The sequence below is a fragment of the Protopterus annectens genome, chromosome 4.part0, assembly GCF_019279795.1.
Source record: "Protopterus annectens isolate FY-2018-M chromosome 4.part0, PAN1.0, whole genome shotgun sequence".
NCBI classification, from domain to species: Eukaryota; Metazoa; Chordata; order Ceratodontiformes; family Protopteridae; genus Protopterus; species Protopterus annectens.
In genome coordinates, this window is record NC_056733.1 from 696,150,121 (window position 1) to 696,168,492 (window position 18,372).

General features: G+C 39.8%; 1 protein-coding gene across 2 annotated transcripts in view; it reads left to right on the forward strand.

Moving 5' to 3' along the window:
* The window catches only part of LOC122799534 (P2X purinoceptor 2-like), a 409,405-nt gene that overhangs the window by 201,215 nt on the left and 189,818 nt on the right, over positions 1–18,372 (forward strand). For both annotated transcript variants that reach the window (XM_044068664.1, XM_044068663.1), the window contains exon 8: positions 6,188–6,318. In XM_044068664.1, the coding sequence (XP_043924599.1) occupies positions 6,188–6,318 (131 nt within the window). The remainder of the gene's footprint in view (positions 1–6,187; positions 6,319–18,372) is intronic.

The window sequence follows — 18,372 nt, forward strand, 5'->3', positions numbered from 1 at the left end:
TTTATTGGTTTTCCTGTCGCCGTTACCATACCTTTATTTTTCCATTGCTGTGCAAAGACATGCACAGTTGAAAAAGCATATTGACTGTCCGTATAGATTGTAACTCTTTTTCCTTGTGCCACTGTACAGGCCCTGGTCAGTGCTACCAATTTGGCTGCCTGAGCTGAGTAGTGTCCAGGTAATCGTCCTGCCTCTAAAATTGTGTCTTTTGTGGTGACTGCATATTCCACCAATGTTTTTTTTGTCATGTCCTTTTTTGCAGATCCATCTACAAAAAGTACCAGATCCCCCTCAGCTAGAGGCATGTCTTGTAAATTAGGACGGGGAAGAATCTTTTCATGTATAGCGTCTAAGCAAACATGAGGTATACCTTCCCCTGGTGTGGGTAGTAATGTAGCCGGATTGAGTGTGGTGCACCGTTTAATTGTCATATGTGGCTGAGTCAGTAATATTGTCATACAGGAGAGATGTCTACTTGGTGACAGAAATGTAATTCGGTCCTGTAATAAAATTGTAGCCACTGAATGTGGCACTTGAAGTGTTAATGGGTGAAATAGAACCAAAGAGGCAGAGGCTTGCACTGCCATGGCTGCCACCACTGCCTGTACACAGTGTGGTAGTGCCCTCGCTACAGAGTCCAATTTTGCGGAGTAAAATGCAATAGGTCTCTGTTTAAGCCCATGTGTCTGAAGCAGGACCGAAGTCATATATCTTTTTCTGCAGTCTACCGTTTGCAAAAAGGGTTTCGAGTAGTTTGGGAGCCCTAGCACCGATGAGCTCACTATAAGTTGTTTAATACGCGTAAATGCCTGTATAGCCTCAGTTGTCCAAGTCAGCTGGTCACCAGCTGACATGGGGGTTTCGTAAATCAGAGTCGTTAAGGGCTCTGTTTCTTTAGCATAGTTAGGGATCCAACTCCTGCATAAATTTGTTATTCCCAAAAATGACATTATTTCTCTTTTGGTTTGAGGCATTGGGACCTGCAGAATAGCCAGTTTTCGCATTTCTTTCAACTGTCTGCCTGCCTGTGAGATTAAGTACCCCAGATACTTAACCTGTGGCTTTCATAATTGCAATTTTGACTTATTTACCTTATGACCTTTATCTGCTAAAAACTTAAGTAGTGCCACCGTGTCCTTTTGGCAACCTTTTAATGTAGGAGAAGCCAGTAGGATATTGTCTACATATAGTAGAATTTGGCTTTCTTTCCTGGGTGTGAACTGAGCTAAATTGGCTGCCATTTCCTGGGCAAATATTGTTGGGCTCTCACAATATCCTTGGGGTAGCCTGGTATAAGTGTAACGTTTACCTTGATAGGTAAATGCAAACCAGAACCTACTGTCCTCATGCAGAGGTATGGAGAAAAAGGCGTTGCTAATGTTTATGATGGTGTAGTACTTATTTTCAGGATGTAAGCTATTTAATAGGGTGTGAGGGTCTGGTACTACAGGTGCTCTTGGGACTACCGCTGCATTGACCGCCTGTAGATCTTGCACCATTCGCCACGTTTCGTCAGGTTTTTTGACGGGAAACAAGGGCGTATTACACGGAGAGTCAGGCCTTTTATTAAAATTCCTGACTCTCTTAAAGAATTTATTACTGGCGCTATGCCTTCTTTTGCCTGCTTGCTAAGCGGATATTGGTGTTTGTGTGGTTTAAACCCTGATTTTGGTGTTATATGTACCTTTTCTGCCGTTTTTATTAAGCCCACATCCCCCTTATTAAGTGACCATAGACATTGTGGAATATTTTTTAAAATTTGTGTTTCCTCCTCTGTAAGGAGGAAATTTCAGCTGGGGGGAGAATTGCATTCTCTCATGTAAACTGTCGGCCTAGCCTGTGTTACCCAGTTTAGCCTCTGAACTTGAACCTGGTGCTCTTTTAATTGTCTCTTTAACATCGCGTTTTAATCGGTGACCTTTTTCCCTAAGTCCACCCATTTTGTGCCCTCCGTCTTGGTAATTGAGACATGTGGCTTATAGTGGGATCGAAACAATTTTTTCATTTCTTTGGTCAAGGTGCAAGTTGCCACGGCATTGCCTTGCGTGTCCCAGAAAAGATTGTTTAGCACTATTTTAGTCACCTTATGCTTTAGGAACTGTTTTTTAAATTTTTTATTAGGCCCTGCCATTTTCCGGTAGTACATAGTGCAATGCAGTTGCCCTGCCACCGTAGGAGGTTGGTCCCCATATTTACTTAGGGCTAAATTAACCAGATTTTTGGTTATACTTCCTGGTCCTGTGGCTATTAGGTCCTGACTGTACCAATAGTGTAATTTCCGTGTCCCTTGGACCATCATTTTTTGGGTGGCCGCCATTTTTTTGGCTTTAACTCCCAGTGGAGTGGGCACTGCCGCTATACCAAAAGTATGCATTAAATCCCTGCCCAACAAATTAACTGGGCATACTTTTGATATAATTATCCTGTACCGGACTGCCTGATTTGTTTGTGGATCAGTGAACAAAAGTGGACAGGATAGCGGTTCCTTATACACACGTCCATTTGCTGCTTTTACAAAAACAAACTTTTCTGTCTCACAGTTAGGAGGCAGGTCTGTTGGCCTTAGCAGGGTCCGTGAGGCCCCTGAGTCACATAGGAATTTTACTTGTCGGCCCTCCACCATAAGTTGTATCACGAGCTTTTTATCCAGTTGCATGGTGGTCTCCAGGGCCGCCAAATTGATGACCTCACAGTCTTCTGACTCATTATTCCAATCTGCACAATCACCTTTTCCCTCCTCATTGTCTGCCTTTATGCATTGGCAGGAGTTAGTTTTCTCCTGACAAATTTCACAATAACTATCCTCTTCCTCACCATTTTCCTCATCTTCTTGTTTTTCAACTACAGAGCCGCAATGACCACAACAGTTTTTACTATCATATAGTCATGCAGAACTTTGCTTACGTTTCTGCTGCGATTGTTGTTGTTCCTTACAATCTGCAGAAAAGTGTCCCTTTTTTCCGCATTTAAAACATTTGCCCCTTTTTGCTTTACCTTCATAATCTTCCGAATGTCCTTTCTGCCTGTTTTTAGAATTTTTATTTTCTCCGCGTCCTCCACGTCCCCTCTGTTTGCCTCTTCCTTTTTCCTTTTGATTTTGTATTAAGAAAATCCCTTCGTCATCCCCAACAGCAAATACCTGTCCCTTTTTTTTCTTTTTTTGTTCAAGGTGACGCTCAGCATGTCTGGCATATTCCAACAAGGGCTGTAACCGGGATGTACGGTGATCTATTATGTGTTTGGTTATAAAACTACTTATAGGGGCTCGGCAACCTTTTAAAAAAGAATTTTTAAGTTGTTGTTCATAAGGACTATCAAGTTTTTGGTCCTGTGGTGTGTCCATGCCACAGTGATTGTTAAATGTCTCAGTTAATCGGACTATGTAATGGTCAATCTTTTCATCGTCAGAGTACATTGATTTATGCGCGTCCAATCTGCCCGTGGACGCCATTTGTCCGACATTCTGTTTAGAATGTCGGTGATCCTTGTGTTCAAGGTGTCTGAGTTATGTTCCAGGATGGCTCCATTGTCCGTCCTGGACGACCAATTTCCGCATATTAAATGCCAATCTGGTCCTAAAATCTGTCATAAAACTTGCTCAATTTTTAATCCATTTAAATGATAACTTAATCTCATCCCAATTAGGTCCTCGGAAAATTTCCAGAAATTGATTTTAGGGTGGGGTATTTCCTCTGTAGCTCGTTTTATGTCTTTCTTTGCCCATGGACGGAATACCAAAATAGTGGGATCCTGTCCGTCACCCCCCGCCTGAGGATTTGCAACCTGAATGAGGGGAAAATTTTCTACAGGATTTGCCTCTTTTTTTACTGCCCATTGTCCCTGTTCCACTGGGCCTGACCGCAATTGTTTAGGAGAATCAACCTTTTGTAACACCAACTTTGGGACCAATGGAGTTTCTACTGTATGCCAAGACAGTGGAATACGTGGATACAATTGCCCTATCTCCTGTCCCTGGTTCGGCCCCTGTTGATGTTCTGTTTCCAGTCTACTGGCCTCATACTGAGGGGGTCTGTCTTTTATTTCATTACCCACTGTCCCATAAGGTGGAGCTGTGGGCCCTCGTGTCACTGCACACACCGTATGTTTATCTTTTTTGTCCACAAAAAGAGCCACTTTTTTATCATCTGCATTGTTTTCACATTCTTTTTGTTTTTTTATCCTGTCTTCCTTTTCCTTTATTGTTTTATTCTTTATAAATCTCTTGTTGGCCTCCTCCAACCACCTTTGTGCTTGGGGAAACCCCAATTGTTTTTGTTTTTTAGTCCTAGTTCCTGCATCTATTTTTACATTTTTTACTAATGCTAGACATGAGGTTTTGTCTAATGTTTCATCAAAGCCATATTTGACTTTCCACTTTTTAAGAAATTGTACATTCCTATTATCTAATTTTTTCATATATTTTTCATCTTCATTTAAGTTTACATTGGTCTGACATTTGGCACATCCTGACCCCATCTTAACATATCAAAATTATTCTCAGTCCTTCCTTATAATAAGATCTGTCCTAGGTTTTTTATTTATTTTTTTTTACTTAAGGTCTTATTTAAAAATGACCTGATGCACAACAACCGGTTTTCTAGTCCTCCCTCAAAGAATTCTATTGACAACAAAAGAATCTTACCTTTTTCAGGCGTGTGTCCTTTGTCCCGGTTCGGATACCGTCTCTTGGATAGGAATCAGAAAGCGACTGGCCTCTCTTAACGACAAAATAGTCGGGGGTCTTTCGTTATAAGGGAGCCGTAAATTTGACACCCTTCCCGCACGGGTGTTACAGCCTCTCTGTCTCCTGATCCGTATCTTCGAAGAGGTAGCCCCACGTTGGGCGCCAAAATGTTAGGTTAAAAATAAGAGGACATCACATCTGTCAAAGGAAATAACGATTCCTTTATTTTACTTGTACAAGGAGACATCAAATACTTAACTCCAGTAGCAAATGTCTGCCTGATACTGTTTATGCTCTCGCTTTTATAGTGAGTTCTGTACACAGAACAAAGGAAAACTTTTATTAAGGTCAACTGTCAGCTTGAGTATTGCATAGCTTAGCAACTTAAAGCTTCATCAAACATAAACTTGTTATCACGTAGTCCACCCACATTGCTAACAGGAATCAGACACAAACGGTACTTTTTAGACAAACATGATCTATATCAAAGGTCAAGCACAAGCTGGTACTTTCCACATTTACTGCACAAGTTGGTACTTTCCACATTTACTGTTTTTCTAGGCTGCTTCTAATCTAGGTCAAACCTCAAACTTTCCAGTATAGTTTGTTCTTTTGTAAGTTAATACCTTAAGCTTTTTGCACGTACTTTACCCAAGCCAGCCTAGATATGTATAAAATATACAAAATAAAAGCTGTTATCAAAAATAATATTACTACATTTATTATTACACCGGTCCACCTACTATTTCTCCCTAACTCATTCCCTGGTGAAAAAAAAATATATAGTGAGTGGGTGCTAGTGTATATCTCAGTTGTTTAATGCAATGTACTTAAATTTAATTTAATATAATTTCTTTTTTCTACAAAATGTCTTTACCTTCACCTCCATGTTAAATAGAAGGTGCTACCATATAAGTAAAAAAGTTTACTATGACGTGATAATTGTTATCTATATTTTTGATGTAGTTGAAAGTCCTTCTTTCTAAAATTGTACAACTACCTATCTACTGTATTCTAATGTTGTTATTTTACTCATTGGGGAGATTTTCTCCCTGGGCTTCCACTGAAAATGGGTTTCTGACCCAGTGGACTTTCCCGGGTAACAAATGTCAATAAATAAATAAATACGTTTTGCAAAAATAAAAAGTAAGACTTGTTTTTTTTTTTAAATTTCATGGGATCTACTGGTAAGAACAATAGTCAAGTGAAAAGGAAGGAAACTGTTTTTTTTTTCAACACTAGAGTGAATCTTAGCACTGGTATAAGAGAGAGCTAAAATCATCTGATCATAAAATAATTTTCTTTGCAAACAATCATGGTATCACTTCACAAATTCAAATGTAAAGCAGTCCAGGTGCAAGCCATCTTAAATGAATAAATACTTTTCCATTAATGCCCTGAGTTTATCTTTACTAACAGGTGTTATACAATAAATTTAAATGTTTGTTGTTTGACAAGCAGTTCTAATGAATGTCTTTAATAACCTCCACTTCTTTCCTCTAGGGAGGTGTTATAGGAGTAGTCATAAACTGGAACTGTGACTTAGATTTGCCAGCTTCACAATGCAAACCTCAATATTCTTTCCGACGACTAGATCCCAAGCAAAGTCAAGGCTCCTCTGGGTTCAACTTCAGGTAATGTGACTCAAGCCGGTTTTAGGAAACTGAAAGGCATACTTATATAGACACTGTAATGTTATCAAATGTTGGCAATAACTACAGAAAACATCACTCAGGTTAATTTTGGCTATAACCACAGTTAGTTCTTTTATTCTGGCTTCAGCTGTATTCATTTTCATTTATATATATATATATATATATATATATATATATATATATATATATATATATATATATATAATTTGGCTGTAGCTACAGGTAAGATCAGTCATTTTTATGCTAGTCTACACTTTATTTTTAATTTTTTTTCCCTGAGTTTTGTTTAAATATTTCTATATGTTATATATATCTGGACTCCTAAAATCAGAATTACTCCATCACCAATTGACCTTAAAAGTATAAAATAAATAATATAATGTATCAGTAGCAGCAACGTATTTCAGCTCTGGTTACGAATATCATTAGAAGAAATATCGTACCATTCAATGTTTATTCCGAGTAATAGCCACATTCAATTGACCTTGTTTGTTTGTCTTTCGGCTTTTCTCGGTTAGGGGTCGCCACAGCAGAACTCCGGCCCACTAAGGATTGGCAGTAGATTTTCACGAACGCCGAGGTGTCAGCTCAATGTTCAACCTTCAACGAAGGCACACCCTTTTACGCATGTCTTTCAAACGCCCACCCAACCATGGGGAAGACATGCAGACTCCACACAGAAGGCACTCCCCGCACTCCATCCGAGAATGGAACGGGAGAACCTCTTGCTGTGAGGCAACGCTACCACTGCACCACCGCAAAATCAATTGACCTTAAAAGTATAAAATAAATAACATAACATATGAGTAACAGCAACTCATTTCAGCTGTGGTTATGAATAACATTAGAAAGAATATCCTACCTTTCCATGTTTATTCTGTATAATAGCTACATCTGTGTTGTTGATTATGTTTAGATTGTGTTTATATAATGACATTTAAGAAACCAGGAGGCATTGTTTACCACTTAATCAAGGCTGGCTGCTTGAATATGAATATATTTATTTTATTATCAATTTGTGTAGTTAAGTGTTCTTAACTATATATTACACAAATTAAAAAGCAAAAGAATAATAATATGGCTAATATTTCAGATTAAAACTTCATAATAACATAAACAAGGGAAATAATTAAGATATTAAAATAAATCATCAAACTAAAAAATAGATACCCTGAGTAGATTAGGGAAGACTCTCATAAAAAGAGAGCACATTAAGGACCTCCTAAAGGAGGCTTCTGAACTGTATTTCTGAATCAGGGATGATAGCTGTTTGCTGAGAATTGGGGACATGGTCAGCAAAAATCAGTCACCAAATGTTTTGAGATAGGCTGGGAAAATTACCAGTAGGATCTGTCACAAAAGACAGCGCAAGCAGCTTCTTTATGTAAATAGGACTAGGTTATATAGGGCCTGGAAGGCAAGTGTGGGAATCTTAAAAATTGTCCTGTCAGCAATCAACAGCCAAGGCAAATGCGAACTTCAGAGATTAATCTGTCAGTAATAAGGTGTGCACCTGTCGAAACTACTGTTGAAGAATTGTGTTCTCACTTCCTGGGAAAGATTCCCATGGTTTTGCCTGAAGTAGAGAATGTTGTAAAAGGATGTTGAAATGTTGCAGAATTGTATTCTCACTTCCTGGGAAAGATTCCCACAGTTTTGCCTGAAGTAGAGGATGTTGTAAAAGGATGTTGAAATGTTGCAGAATTGTGTTCTCACTTCCTGGGAAAGATTCCCACGGTTTTGCCTGAAGTAGAGGATGCTGTAAAAGGATGTTGAAATGTTGCAGAATTGTGTTCTCACTACCTGGGAATGATTCCCATGGTTTTGCCTGAAGTAGAGGATGCTGTAAAAGGATGTTGAAATTTTGCAGAATTGTGTTCTCACTTCCTGGGAAAGATTCCCATGGTTTTTCCTGGAACTAGACAAACTTTCAATTTAAGCACTCAAGCCATTCATTTCTCTGCCCAGCACTTGCTCAAAACTCATAGCAAGCACTTATAAATAGCACTAGACCCTCCTATACTGTACAGAAGGACAAGGCTCTCTATTCAACCTTACCAGCCATTCAGTAAAACAGTTCACTGTACCTATGCAGGCATGTCCAAAGGGCAGTTTCAGGCGTACTCTCCAGTCCAACTGGTGAATCTGGGCATTTTGAGGCAATGTTACAAGTGCCTCATGTACACAGACAACCCTCTCCTCCTACCACCAAACACTAATACATGTGAGAGATGCAATTATACAGCCAAACTGGGGGCTAAGCTTTCTCAACCCAAGGCTGGATCTGACCGTAAAGAGGAGAAGGGAAATACTTGCATCACACCGCCAGTCTCATATAGACCCATTAAACCAGCACCAGCAAAAAAACACACCTAAATACATGAAAACATACTCAGAGGCTATAAATAAAAATCTGGAAAAGCAACAGAGACCTCCAAAGCAGACATCCAAGCAACCTGAACCCCCCCCGCCCAACACAAATCATGAAACACATACTTCACAAAACCAGTGTGCCATGCAATCACAGCCCTTAAGGCAAAATAACATACCCAACATACTAATAATAGGTGACTCTATAGTCAGGCACACTGACGTCCCACTCACTAGGCTGAATAAGGAGAAGGTTACTGTTAGCTGCCTGTCGGGTGCCACGATCAGCCACATAACACAAGCACTCAAATCACTCCAGAACAAGTACAAATATGACTCTGTCATTGTCCATGTTGGTGTGAATGACCTGTGCTGTACCGCCATGGACTACATGAAAAGAGACATGGAAGAGCTCTCTGATCTTGTAGCCCAGGCCGGTATGACCCTGACCCTGAGTAGCATCCTGCCCTCACCAAGAATGATACCACAGTATAAAGAAAAAATGATCAATTTCAACAATTGGCTAAGTTTCTGGTGTCATTCAAAGGGGATCCAGTGTCTGTCCACCTGGGATGACATGCTTGACAAGCCACGCTGCTTCGCTAGAGACGGCTTGCATCTGCCACCCTTAGGCTTTCGAATACTGGCCAAGGCTCTTGCCACCCCCATAGTGACTTTTTTAGGCAAGGCTCAAAAGACAAACCCACTGCCATAAATAGCACAGGTAACAAAAAACTGAGGGTAATGCTACTCAATGCCAGAAGTCTAAACCTCAAAATGCATGCACTCGAGGCACTCCTCAGTATGGAGAAAATCGATGTATGTGCAGTAACAGAAACCTGGTTTAAGGCTCCAGAGAGCACCCCAGCACTACCAGGCTACAATTCACACCATACATTTCGGCCACAGAACCCGAACCAAAATACAAAAGGTGGGAGCATATCCATATTCATCAAGGATACCCACACCTCCAGGTTACTGGCACAGCAGGATGCTTCAGAAATCATCCACGTGCAACTAACAATGGGCAAAACTGCAATTCAAATTGTAGCTTGCTACAAATCACACACCATGTCCCAGGATCCCCTTTCCGCATTTCTGGAACCACTGGAAAATATAAAGGTCCTAACACCCTAATATTGGGTGATTTCAATTACTCAAACATTAATTGGGAGAACTACTCAAGTACTAACTCCCTTGCCCAACATTTCCTGGAATTTATAAACTCAAACTCCCTGGATCAACTGGCCAACACTCCCACTAGAGGTGACAACATATTGGATCTGGTCATCACCAACATGGGCAACCGGTGCTCCACACCAGAGGTCAACCCCTCACTGGTTAGATCTGACCATAAACAAATCACTTTGGATATCCACATTCTGCCCCCACCCCCGGACAAGGAAACCACCGTGAAAAACGTTTCAAAAGCAAACTTCACTTTACTTAAGACCGAGGTGGAAAGTTTCAAAGCCCCCATGCTAAAGGATAACATTGTCCAAGCTGCAAAATCCTTTACTAATGCATTCTACGGGCAGCTACAAGAATGCATCGATCGTGCTATCCCAAGCAAAACCAAGACTCACTCCTCCAAGAAAAGGAAACCAGTCTGGTGGACTCCTGCCATAAACAAGCTATACAATAGAAGGAGGAAACTAGTACAGAAAAGAATAAAATCCCAGGAAGGGAAGACATCCCTAATCAGTATCAGCAAGAAACTACGATCCCTCATAAAATCATCCAAGGCGAGTTTCGAAAGAAAAATTGCCAAGGACACCAAAGATAACCACAAGGCATTCTTTAGCTATGTCAAGAATCTAAGTGGCAATGCTCAGATCTGCTCGGAGTTAGTGCAGAATGGTACAAAATACACTCAACTGACTGATATTGCCAACATCCTGTCAGACAGGTTCAGCGCAAACTTTTACCCCCCCTCTCACCCCCAAAAGGGCCCATAACCATACCAGAAGAATGTAGAGCTCCTGAAATTACAGACACTCAGGTTAAAACAGCCCTCTCCAAAGCCAAAAACACAGCATCATTGGGACCGGACGGTGTCCCAGGCTGCGTCCTACATGAGCTCAAAGACGAACTAACCCCTCACCTAAACACACTGTTCAGACTCAGCCTCTCCACAGGTTACATACCCATAGAGTGGCACACAGCAACGGTTATTCTGCTCCACAAAGGTGGAGCCACAACAAACCCCGGAAACTATCGCCCTATAAGCCTGACTAGCTTAGTCTGCAAGGTTATGGAGTGCATCATCATGGAACTCATTAACAGAGACATTGGGAACCTCCAAACACTGGACCCTACCCAGTTCAGCTTTGTTAAGGGTAGATCATGCCTCCTAAACCTGGTGGACTTCTTTGAGACAGTTACCAAGGCTATAGACGAGGGAAAGGTGGTACACACAGCCTACCTAGACCTCACAAAGGCCTTTGACACCATTCCCCATTCTGGTATTAAAGGCAAGCTCACCAGCCTGAACATAAACCCCTACATCACAAGATAGGTTGCCAACTGGCTCATGGACAGAACCCACATGGTAAGAGTTGTGAGAGCTAGGTCTGACTCTAAACCGGTTACAAGTGGTGTTCCCCAGGGCTCAGTCCTAGGACCCCTCCTGTTTGGCATATACTTCTCAGAGATACAGGCAAGCACAGGAGGACTATGGATGACCAAGTTCACAGACAACTGCAAACTAGGGGCTATAACTGACTCTGCAGCTGACACAGACATCCTCCAAAAGGTTCTCACTGAGACGGACACCTGGTGTCAAAATCATGGCCTCACGCTAAATGCGAAAAAGTGCATAGTCATCCCCTTTGGAAAAAACAAAGTACCCACAAACTACCACATAGGTGGTAGTCCTTTAAATACGGAAGACATAATAAGGGATCTGGGGACCCAAGTATATAGTAAACTCTCCTTTGATAATCACATTGCCAAAGTGGTTAGAAAATCCTTCTACATGGCACACCTTATCACAAAAGGGTTTGCATCCAGATCAAAAGAGGTCATTGTGCCCCTCTACTCATCACTCATCAGACCCATCATAGAATACAACGCCCCATTTGAGATGTATCTTACAAGACACCTGCAACAGCTGAAAAAAACACAGAAGTACCTCACCAAGAGGATCACTGGCCTCAAACAGATGCACTATGCAGCTCGACTGAAGAAACTCCAGCTGTACTCGGTTGCATACCGCCTACTCAGAGGTGATCTCTGTCTGACATACAAGGCCATGTCCAAACCAGAACTGATCAACATGCTCCACCTAAAGAAAAGATTATCCCCTCAAGCCACATGCTTTAGGGATCTAAACCGCACCACAACAATAAATAGGACGTGCTGGAGGGATAGATTCCTGTCACAGAGACTTCCCGTGCTTTGGAACAAGATTCCAATCTACATTAGGCAGAGCTCCTCGCTAACACTCTTCAAGAGAAACCTTGATGAGTGGATGGGAAACAGAAAGTTTACCCCGGGATCACTTCAGTGGCTGTGCTGGACAGAGGCACAGGGAACTAATTTCAGGGGGCGGTGAAAGCTAACACATTCTGGCTAGACTTATAAATGCCTTCAGGCAGATAGCCTAGTACCTACCTATGAGCCTAAGTAGAGGATGTTGTAAAAGGATGTTGAAATGTTGCAGAATTATGTTCTCACTTCCTGGGAAAGATTGCCACGGTTTTGCCTGAAGTACAGGATGCTGTAAAAGGATGTTGAAATGTTGCAGAATTGTGTTCTCACTTCCTGGGAAAGATTCCCACGTTTTTTCCTGAAGTAGAGGATGCAGTATGTTCTCACTTCCTGGGAAAGATTCCCACGGTTTTGCCTGAAGTAGAGGATGTTGTAAAAGGATGTTGAAATGTTGCAGAATTGTGTTCTCGCTTCCTGGGAATGATTTCCACGGTTTTGCCTGAAGTAGAGGATGTTGTAAAAGGATGTAGAAATGTTCCAGAATTGTGTTCTCACTTACTGGGAAAGATTCCCATGGTTTTGCCTGAAGTAGAGGATGTTGTAAAAGGATATTGAAATGTTGCAGAATTGTGTTCTCACTTTCTGGGAATGATTCCCATGGTTTTGCCTGAAGTAGAGGATGTTGTAAAAGGATGTTGAAATAATGTAAGAAGATGGCACTGGTGCATGAATATTAACTGTTCCAAATGAAGAACTGGTTTCCAGATACAAGCAGTATTCTCAAGACAAAAATAACTGACTTGACAAGAACTAACACCTGGTCCTTAAGCACGAGTGTGTCATCAAGAATAATCTCCATATCATGGTTACAATAATAAAGAATCCAGTTTGTTAAGGGAAGGGACACTATGTTTAGGACAGAAAGTGGCATGGACTAGCAATGTATCAGTCTTTTCTAGACTGAGGTCTGACTTGTTGCCATGCACTCAAGGATGGAGAACCACACATTCTTCAGGCACAGAAAAATCTGCCACAGATTCGTGACTGTAGCAAAAGCAATAATGACTGGTATCAGCATAACACATAATGAAAATCTGTACTTTTTAAAACCCTCCTATTTGGCAAAATATGCACTCTGAATAACCCAGTCACAAACTCAAAACTTGTCTCACCCTGCATTCCACAAGGTTATTACTAGAGGAACTATGCCTCCAAACACCCGTTTGTGGTATGAAAAATGAGAGACAAACAATTTGAGTATGATAAAAAACTATACATTCCACCATAATGAAAGGTCTTCCAACAAAACAAAAAAAAAGCACAAAAGTAAAAGTAAGAAGGAATGACCAGAACAGCTAAAACGACGTGTTATTTATCAAATACAATAGTAAGCACTTTTTTGCATAAGCCCTTCTTCAGATAAATTCAGACAACCCAAGGAATAACTTAAATACAATTTAAAAATGAAAATATGCAATTAGAATTTACAATAAAAAGAGCTGACATCAAGTCCTATTAAATACTACAGTAACAAATCAATGGTTAGTCTTGCATCCTTTTAAATAAGATCCTAGTGACGTGTTTTCATTCAAACCATAATTCCTATCTGCTTGCCAAGTTAGAATCCACTTAAGTTCATTACCCCAGTTTTATTAAGGAGATCCCCACCTCTAGTATTTTTAATAGTTAGCTGAATCACTTTAAAGAGAAAGCTATGGTCAGTGCAGAATAACAGGTGTGATGTACCTTTAAGAAGTATTTCCAAGATCTGTGTGTGCATTTAAATACCAAGCACTTGTTAGCTTCAGTGCCATTTTGAAGGTGCAGCCAGAATATTAGCATCTATATGCATGATAGCTAGTTTATTTATAAGTTAAAGTTACTTAACCTCATTTATGATGTGTTTGCATACAATAAAGCTGCTTGAACAAGAACCCACGATGCTCGCCTGTTTTATCCTGAGCTGACGAGTGATTTGGTGTCTAAACCGGATTACAAAGACTATTCTTCAGAGCCACGAGATGCAGAGGTAATGGCGAAGGCAAACTAAAAGAACCAAGAGCAAAAAGGGTCAGAAACAAGATAAAGGTAAAGAGAGCACACACAAATGATTTATTTATTAAAAGAGATTAAATGGAGCATTACAAGGGCACAAAACATAACGTTAAGCAAACGAATAGCACAGAAACTTTTTTTATGCAAATGAGAAATATAAAAGAGTTCATTAATCAGACAAAATGCTTGAAACCGAGTTATTTGAAACATGAGCATTGCAAAAGTATGTAAAGAATTCAGAATTACCTCAGAATTGTAAAATGAGCATGGTTAAAGTAAGACGAATATGTTTAGAGTTAAAACAAGCACAAGAAAGTGTAATGGGCATGTGGGCATGAAAAGAAATTAAAGGAGTAAAAACCAAAGGGCATAAAAGGCACATTAATATATTCAATGAGCAAAACTACTGTAATAGAAAGGACAGAAAAGGGCACAGTGAGTATAAATAAAGCAAAGGCGACTGCATGTGTTTTGGCAAATTACTGTGTTTTGGCACAAATTACTACTTCGTATTGATTGAAGCCTTGGATAGCATAACTAGAGTTGTTCAAAGTATCACAAAGTGTGTAAAAGTCCTAACAGTTTGTGCTTATTGCTGTGCATTTATTCTGAAGAGTTTGTTGTGTGCAAAGTGTAACTATTTCATGAAGTGCAGTGAAGTGCAGCCATTTCGAAAAGTTTCTTGTGCCTGGGTGTGTCTGTTCATAGAGTGCTGCCATTACAGAGTGTCTCTTGCACTATACAGAGTTGTTTGGTAAAGTGCAGCCATTTTGGGGAAATTTCAGTGTGCTGTGTACTGTTTATTTGCAAAGCAAAGTGTAGTTATTTTGAGGTGTTTCTCACTTTGAGCTTCTCCTGTTCAATACATTCCTAAATTGCAATTACTTTGAGGTAATACATTTGCAAGGTGCCATTATTTTGAATCAGTTTATTCATAAAGTGCAATTATTTCACTATAGCTTTTTCACTAGGTGCAATTACTTCGAAACAGTTCATTCATAAAGTGCCATTACTTTGAGATAGTTTATTCGCAAAGTAGTTACTTTAAAGTGTTTGTTGCCCTCAGCTTCTATTGCTCAATTTATTCACATTGTGCCGTTGTTCGAAATGTTAGTTAAAATGTTGGATAAATGGCTTTGGCATTAAAGTGATTACAATATAAAGGCTTGTACAGGAAAATAATGATGATAAATGATTTTAGCATTAAAGCCTTTACAAGATAAATGGCTCATATAGAACAATAATTTTTATAATAAATATATATTTATTTATATTTAATTTTATATATATATATATATATATATATATATATATATATATGTGTGTGATATTTTATTATTTTTTCTCTGTCTATATGTGCACCTGTTTCCTGCATTGAGAATGAAGTATTGTAATTTCATTCACCTACACTGCTGTGTAGTTCTGAATGACAATAAAGTTTTCTTTGACTTGACTTTGACTTTAATAATTTCAAGGCAAGTGAGTTTTTACAGTAAAGAGATTTCAAAGTGTTACAATGCCCAGGGAACTTATTTCATGAAATTCAGTTATACAAAGACTCGTTATGTTGTTACAAGTACTGGCATAAATTTCAAGCACATATATATGTGTATGTACAAGTGTGTGAGTTTCTGCATATTTGCAAGAGTTTTCACTGAGATATGTCAGTATGGCAGATGGATTTCAAAGCCACTGCCACTTGTGTTGGATCAGAATATTGCAGAGAATTGGAGAATATTTGAGCAAGAGTACAATATATTTATAAAAGCAGCTTATTCTGATAAAGATGCACACACCAGGACATTCATTTTGCTGAACCTAGCATGGTCGGAGGCCATTAAAAGGGAGTGTTCATTTGTCTATGCACCAGCAGTGTATGAAGGTGAAGGAGAAACTCATTGTGTTGTTGTGCAGGTTGAATCAAGGGAAGACCCCGAGTGTTTAAAGTGCAAATTCAGAGAAATGTGTCACCCCCAGACTAATGTTACACTAGAGAGGCATTTGTTTTACATGAGAGATCAAAAGCAAGGGGAAACTTTTGCAGCTTATATTACTGACCTGAAAAGCAAAGCTAAAACATGTAGGTTTGGTGATTTAAAGGATGAGTTGATAAAGGACAAACTTGTGTGTGGTATTAATAATGCTGCTGTGAGAAAGATTTTGCTTTGTGACGGTGATTTAACACTGAGTAAAGCCATTGAGATTTGTCAGATTCGTGAAGTTACAGAAAGGCACACAAATATGCTTGCTAGTGATAAGAGAGCGGTTTCATTTGGCTCCAGAGCTCATGTAAACAGCATGCAACATGTGACAGGCAGAAGAAGGCCTAAGCATGTGGCAGCAGCAGCCCCTGCGGGATGTCAGGTAAAACCCATAGTCTTCTAGCACATTCAAAGAACAGTTCAGTTAAAGGAGCATGCTCAGTGCAGAAACAAGGGTATCTAGTACAAAACAGATGTTGCTCAGTACAGCATAAGAGTGAATTAGCAAAACCCAAATCAAACTTTATTGTTAACTGCCGCAATGTGGTGCCAACCATGAGTCCAGAAGAGAAAATTGCATGGCATTTGGTCAGCAATATCATAAGTGTAAGTAATGGAACCATTTTCAAAGAGTTTGTAAATTGAGTAAACCTCACACAGTTACAAAGAAGGGTCACTCCAAAAAGCAAGTTGATCAAATAGACCTGCAACAGTCTGCTTTCTGTGTAGATGGTATGTCGGTAATTATTTATTGTTTAACATTTGTTTACTGGGAAAGTCCAACTTGGAATGAAGCCAATTTTCAGCAGAGGAATTAGTATAAGAGTGAATTAGCAAAACCCAAATCAAGCTTTATTGTTAACTGTCACAATTGTGGTGCCAACCATGAGTCCAGAAGAGAAACGTGCATGGCATTTCATCAGCAATATCATAAGTGTAAGAAATGGAACCATTTTCAAAGATTTTGTAAATTCAGTAACGCTCATACAGTTACAAAGAAGGGTCACTCCAAAAAGCAAGTTGATCAAATAGACCTGCAACAGTCTGCTTTCTGTGTAGATATCGTGTCGGTAATTATTTATTATTTATTTAACATTTGTTTACTAGCGATGTCCGACTTGAAATGACGCCAATTTTCAGCAGAGGCCTGGGGAGAAACGCTCCAGACGCATGTCATTATAGCATGGAAGGAAGCCAGAGCACCCTGAGGAAACTCACACAAATGCACAGAGGGCATGCAAACTCCACACAGAGGGCACCCCAGCCGAGAATCAAACTGGAGAACCTCCTGCTGTGAGGCAATAATGCTACCGCTGCACCACTAATTGGTGAAAGGATTGATGCAGTAGATTTATTGGCAAGAAATTAAGTGTTTTGTACTGTCCAGATCAATGGTAAATCCACTGAGCTTAAAGTAGATACTGGTTCAAAGTGTAATGTCATATCTTCAGATACTTTTGTAAGGGTCAGAGCTGATGAACAATTAAATGTGACTAACTGTGCAAAACTTGTAGCTTATGGAGATGAAGAAATTCAGACTGAAAGCTCAGTAGTACTTTCATGTTATGTGACCAAGAACTGTTATAGCCTATTGTTCTATGTGGTTCGAAGACCTGTGCTGTCATTATTGGGTCTCAAAGACAGTTTAAAAATGAATCTGCTTTCTTTTATCAAAGAAGTTCATCAGACAAAGCACATGTCCTAGTTCCAGCTTCACCTATACCATTTTTTTCAGAGTATGCTGATGTTTTTGATGACAGATTGGCCAAACTTCCGGTTGTGTATTCCATGAAATTAGATCCAGAAATCAGACCAGTGTGGCGAGACCAGCAAGAAGAGTTCTGATAGTTGTACAGCATAAGGTCAAAGCTCAGTTGGACAAAATGGTGCAACAAGGTGTAATTTGTCCACTTATAGAACCTACCGAATGAGTGTCGTCCATGGTAGCAGCTCATAAAAAAGGCTCAGATGAAATCAGAATATGTATTGACCCAAGAGATTTGAAAAAAGCATTGAAGAGACCACATCATCCCGTGCATACAGTCGAAGAGGTTGCAGCCCTGATACCAAATACCACTGTTTTTCTGTCTTAGATGCAAAGAGCTTGTTTTGGCAAGTGATACTTGATCGCAAATCTTCATTACTGACTACATTTCGTACCCCATTTGGAAGATATAGATCCCTCGGAATGCCA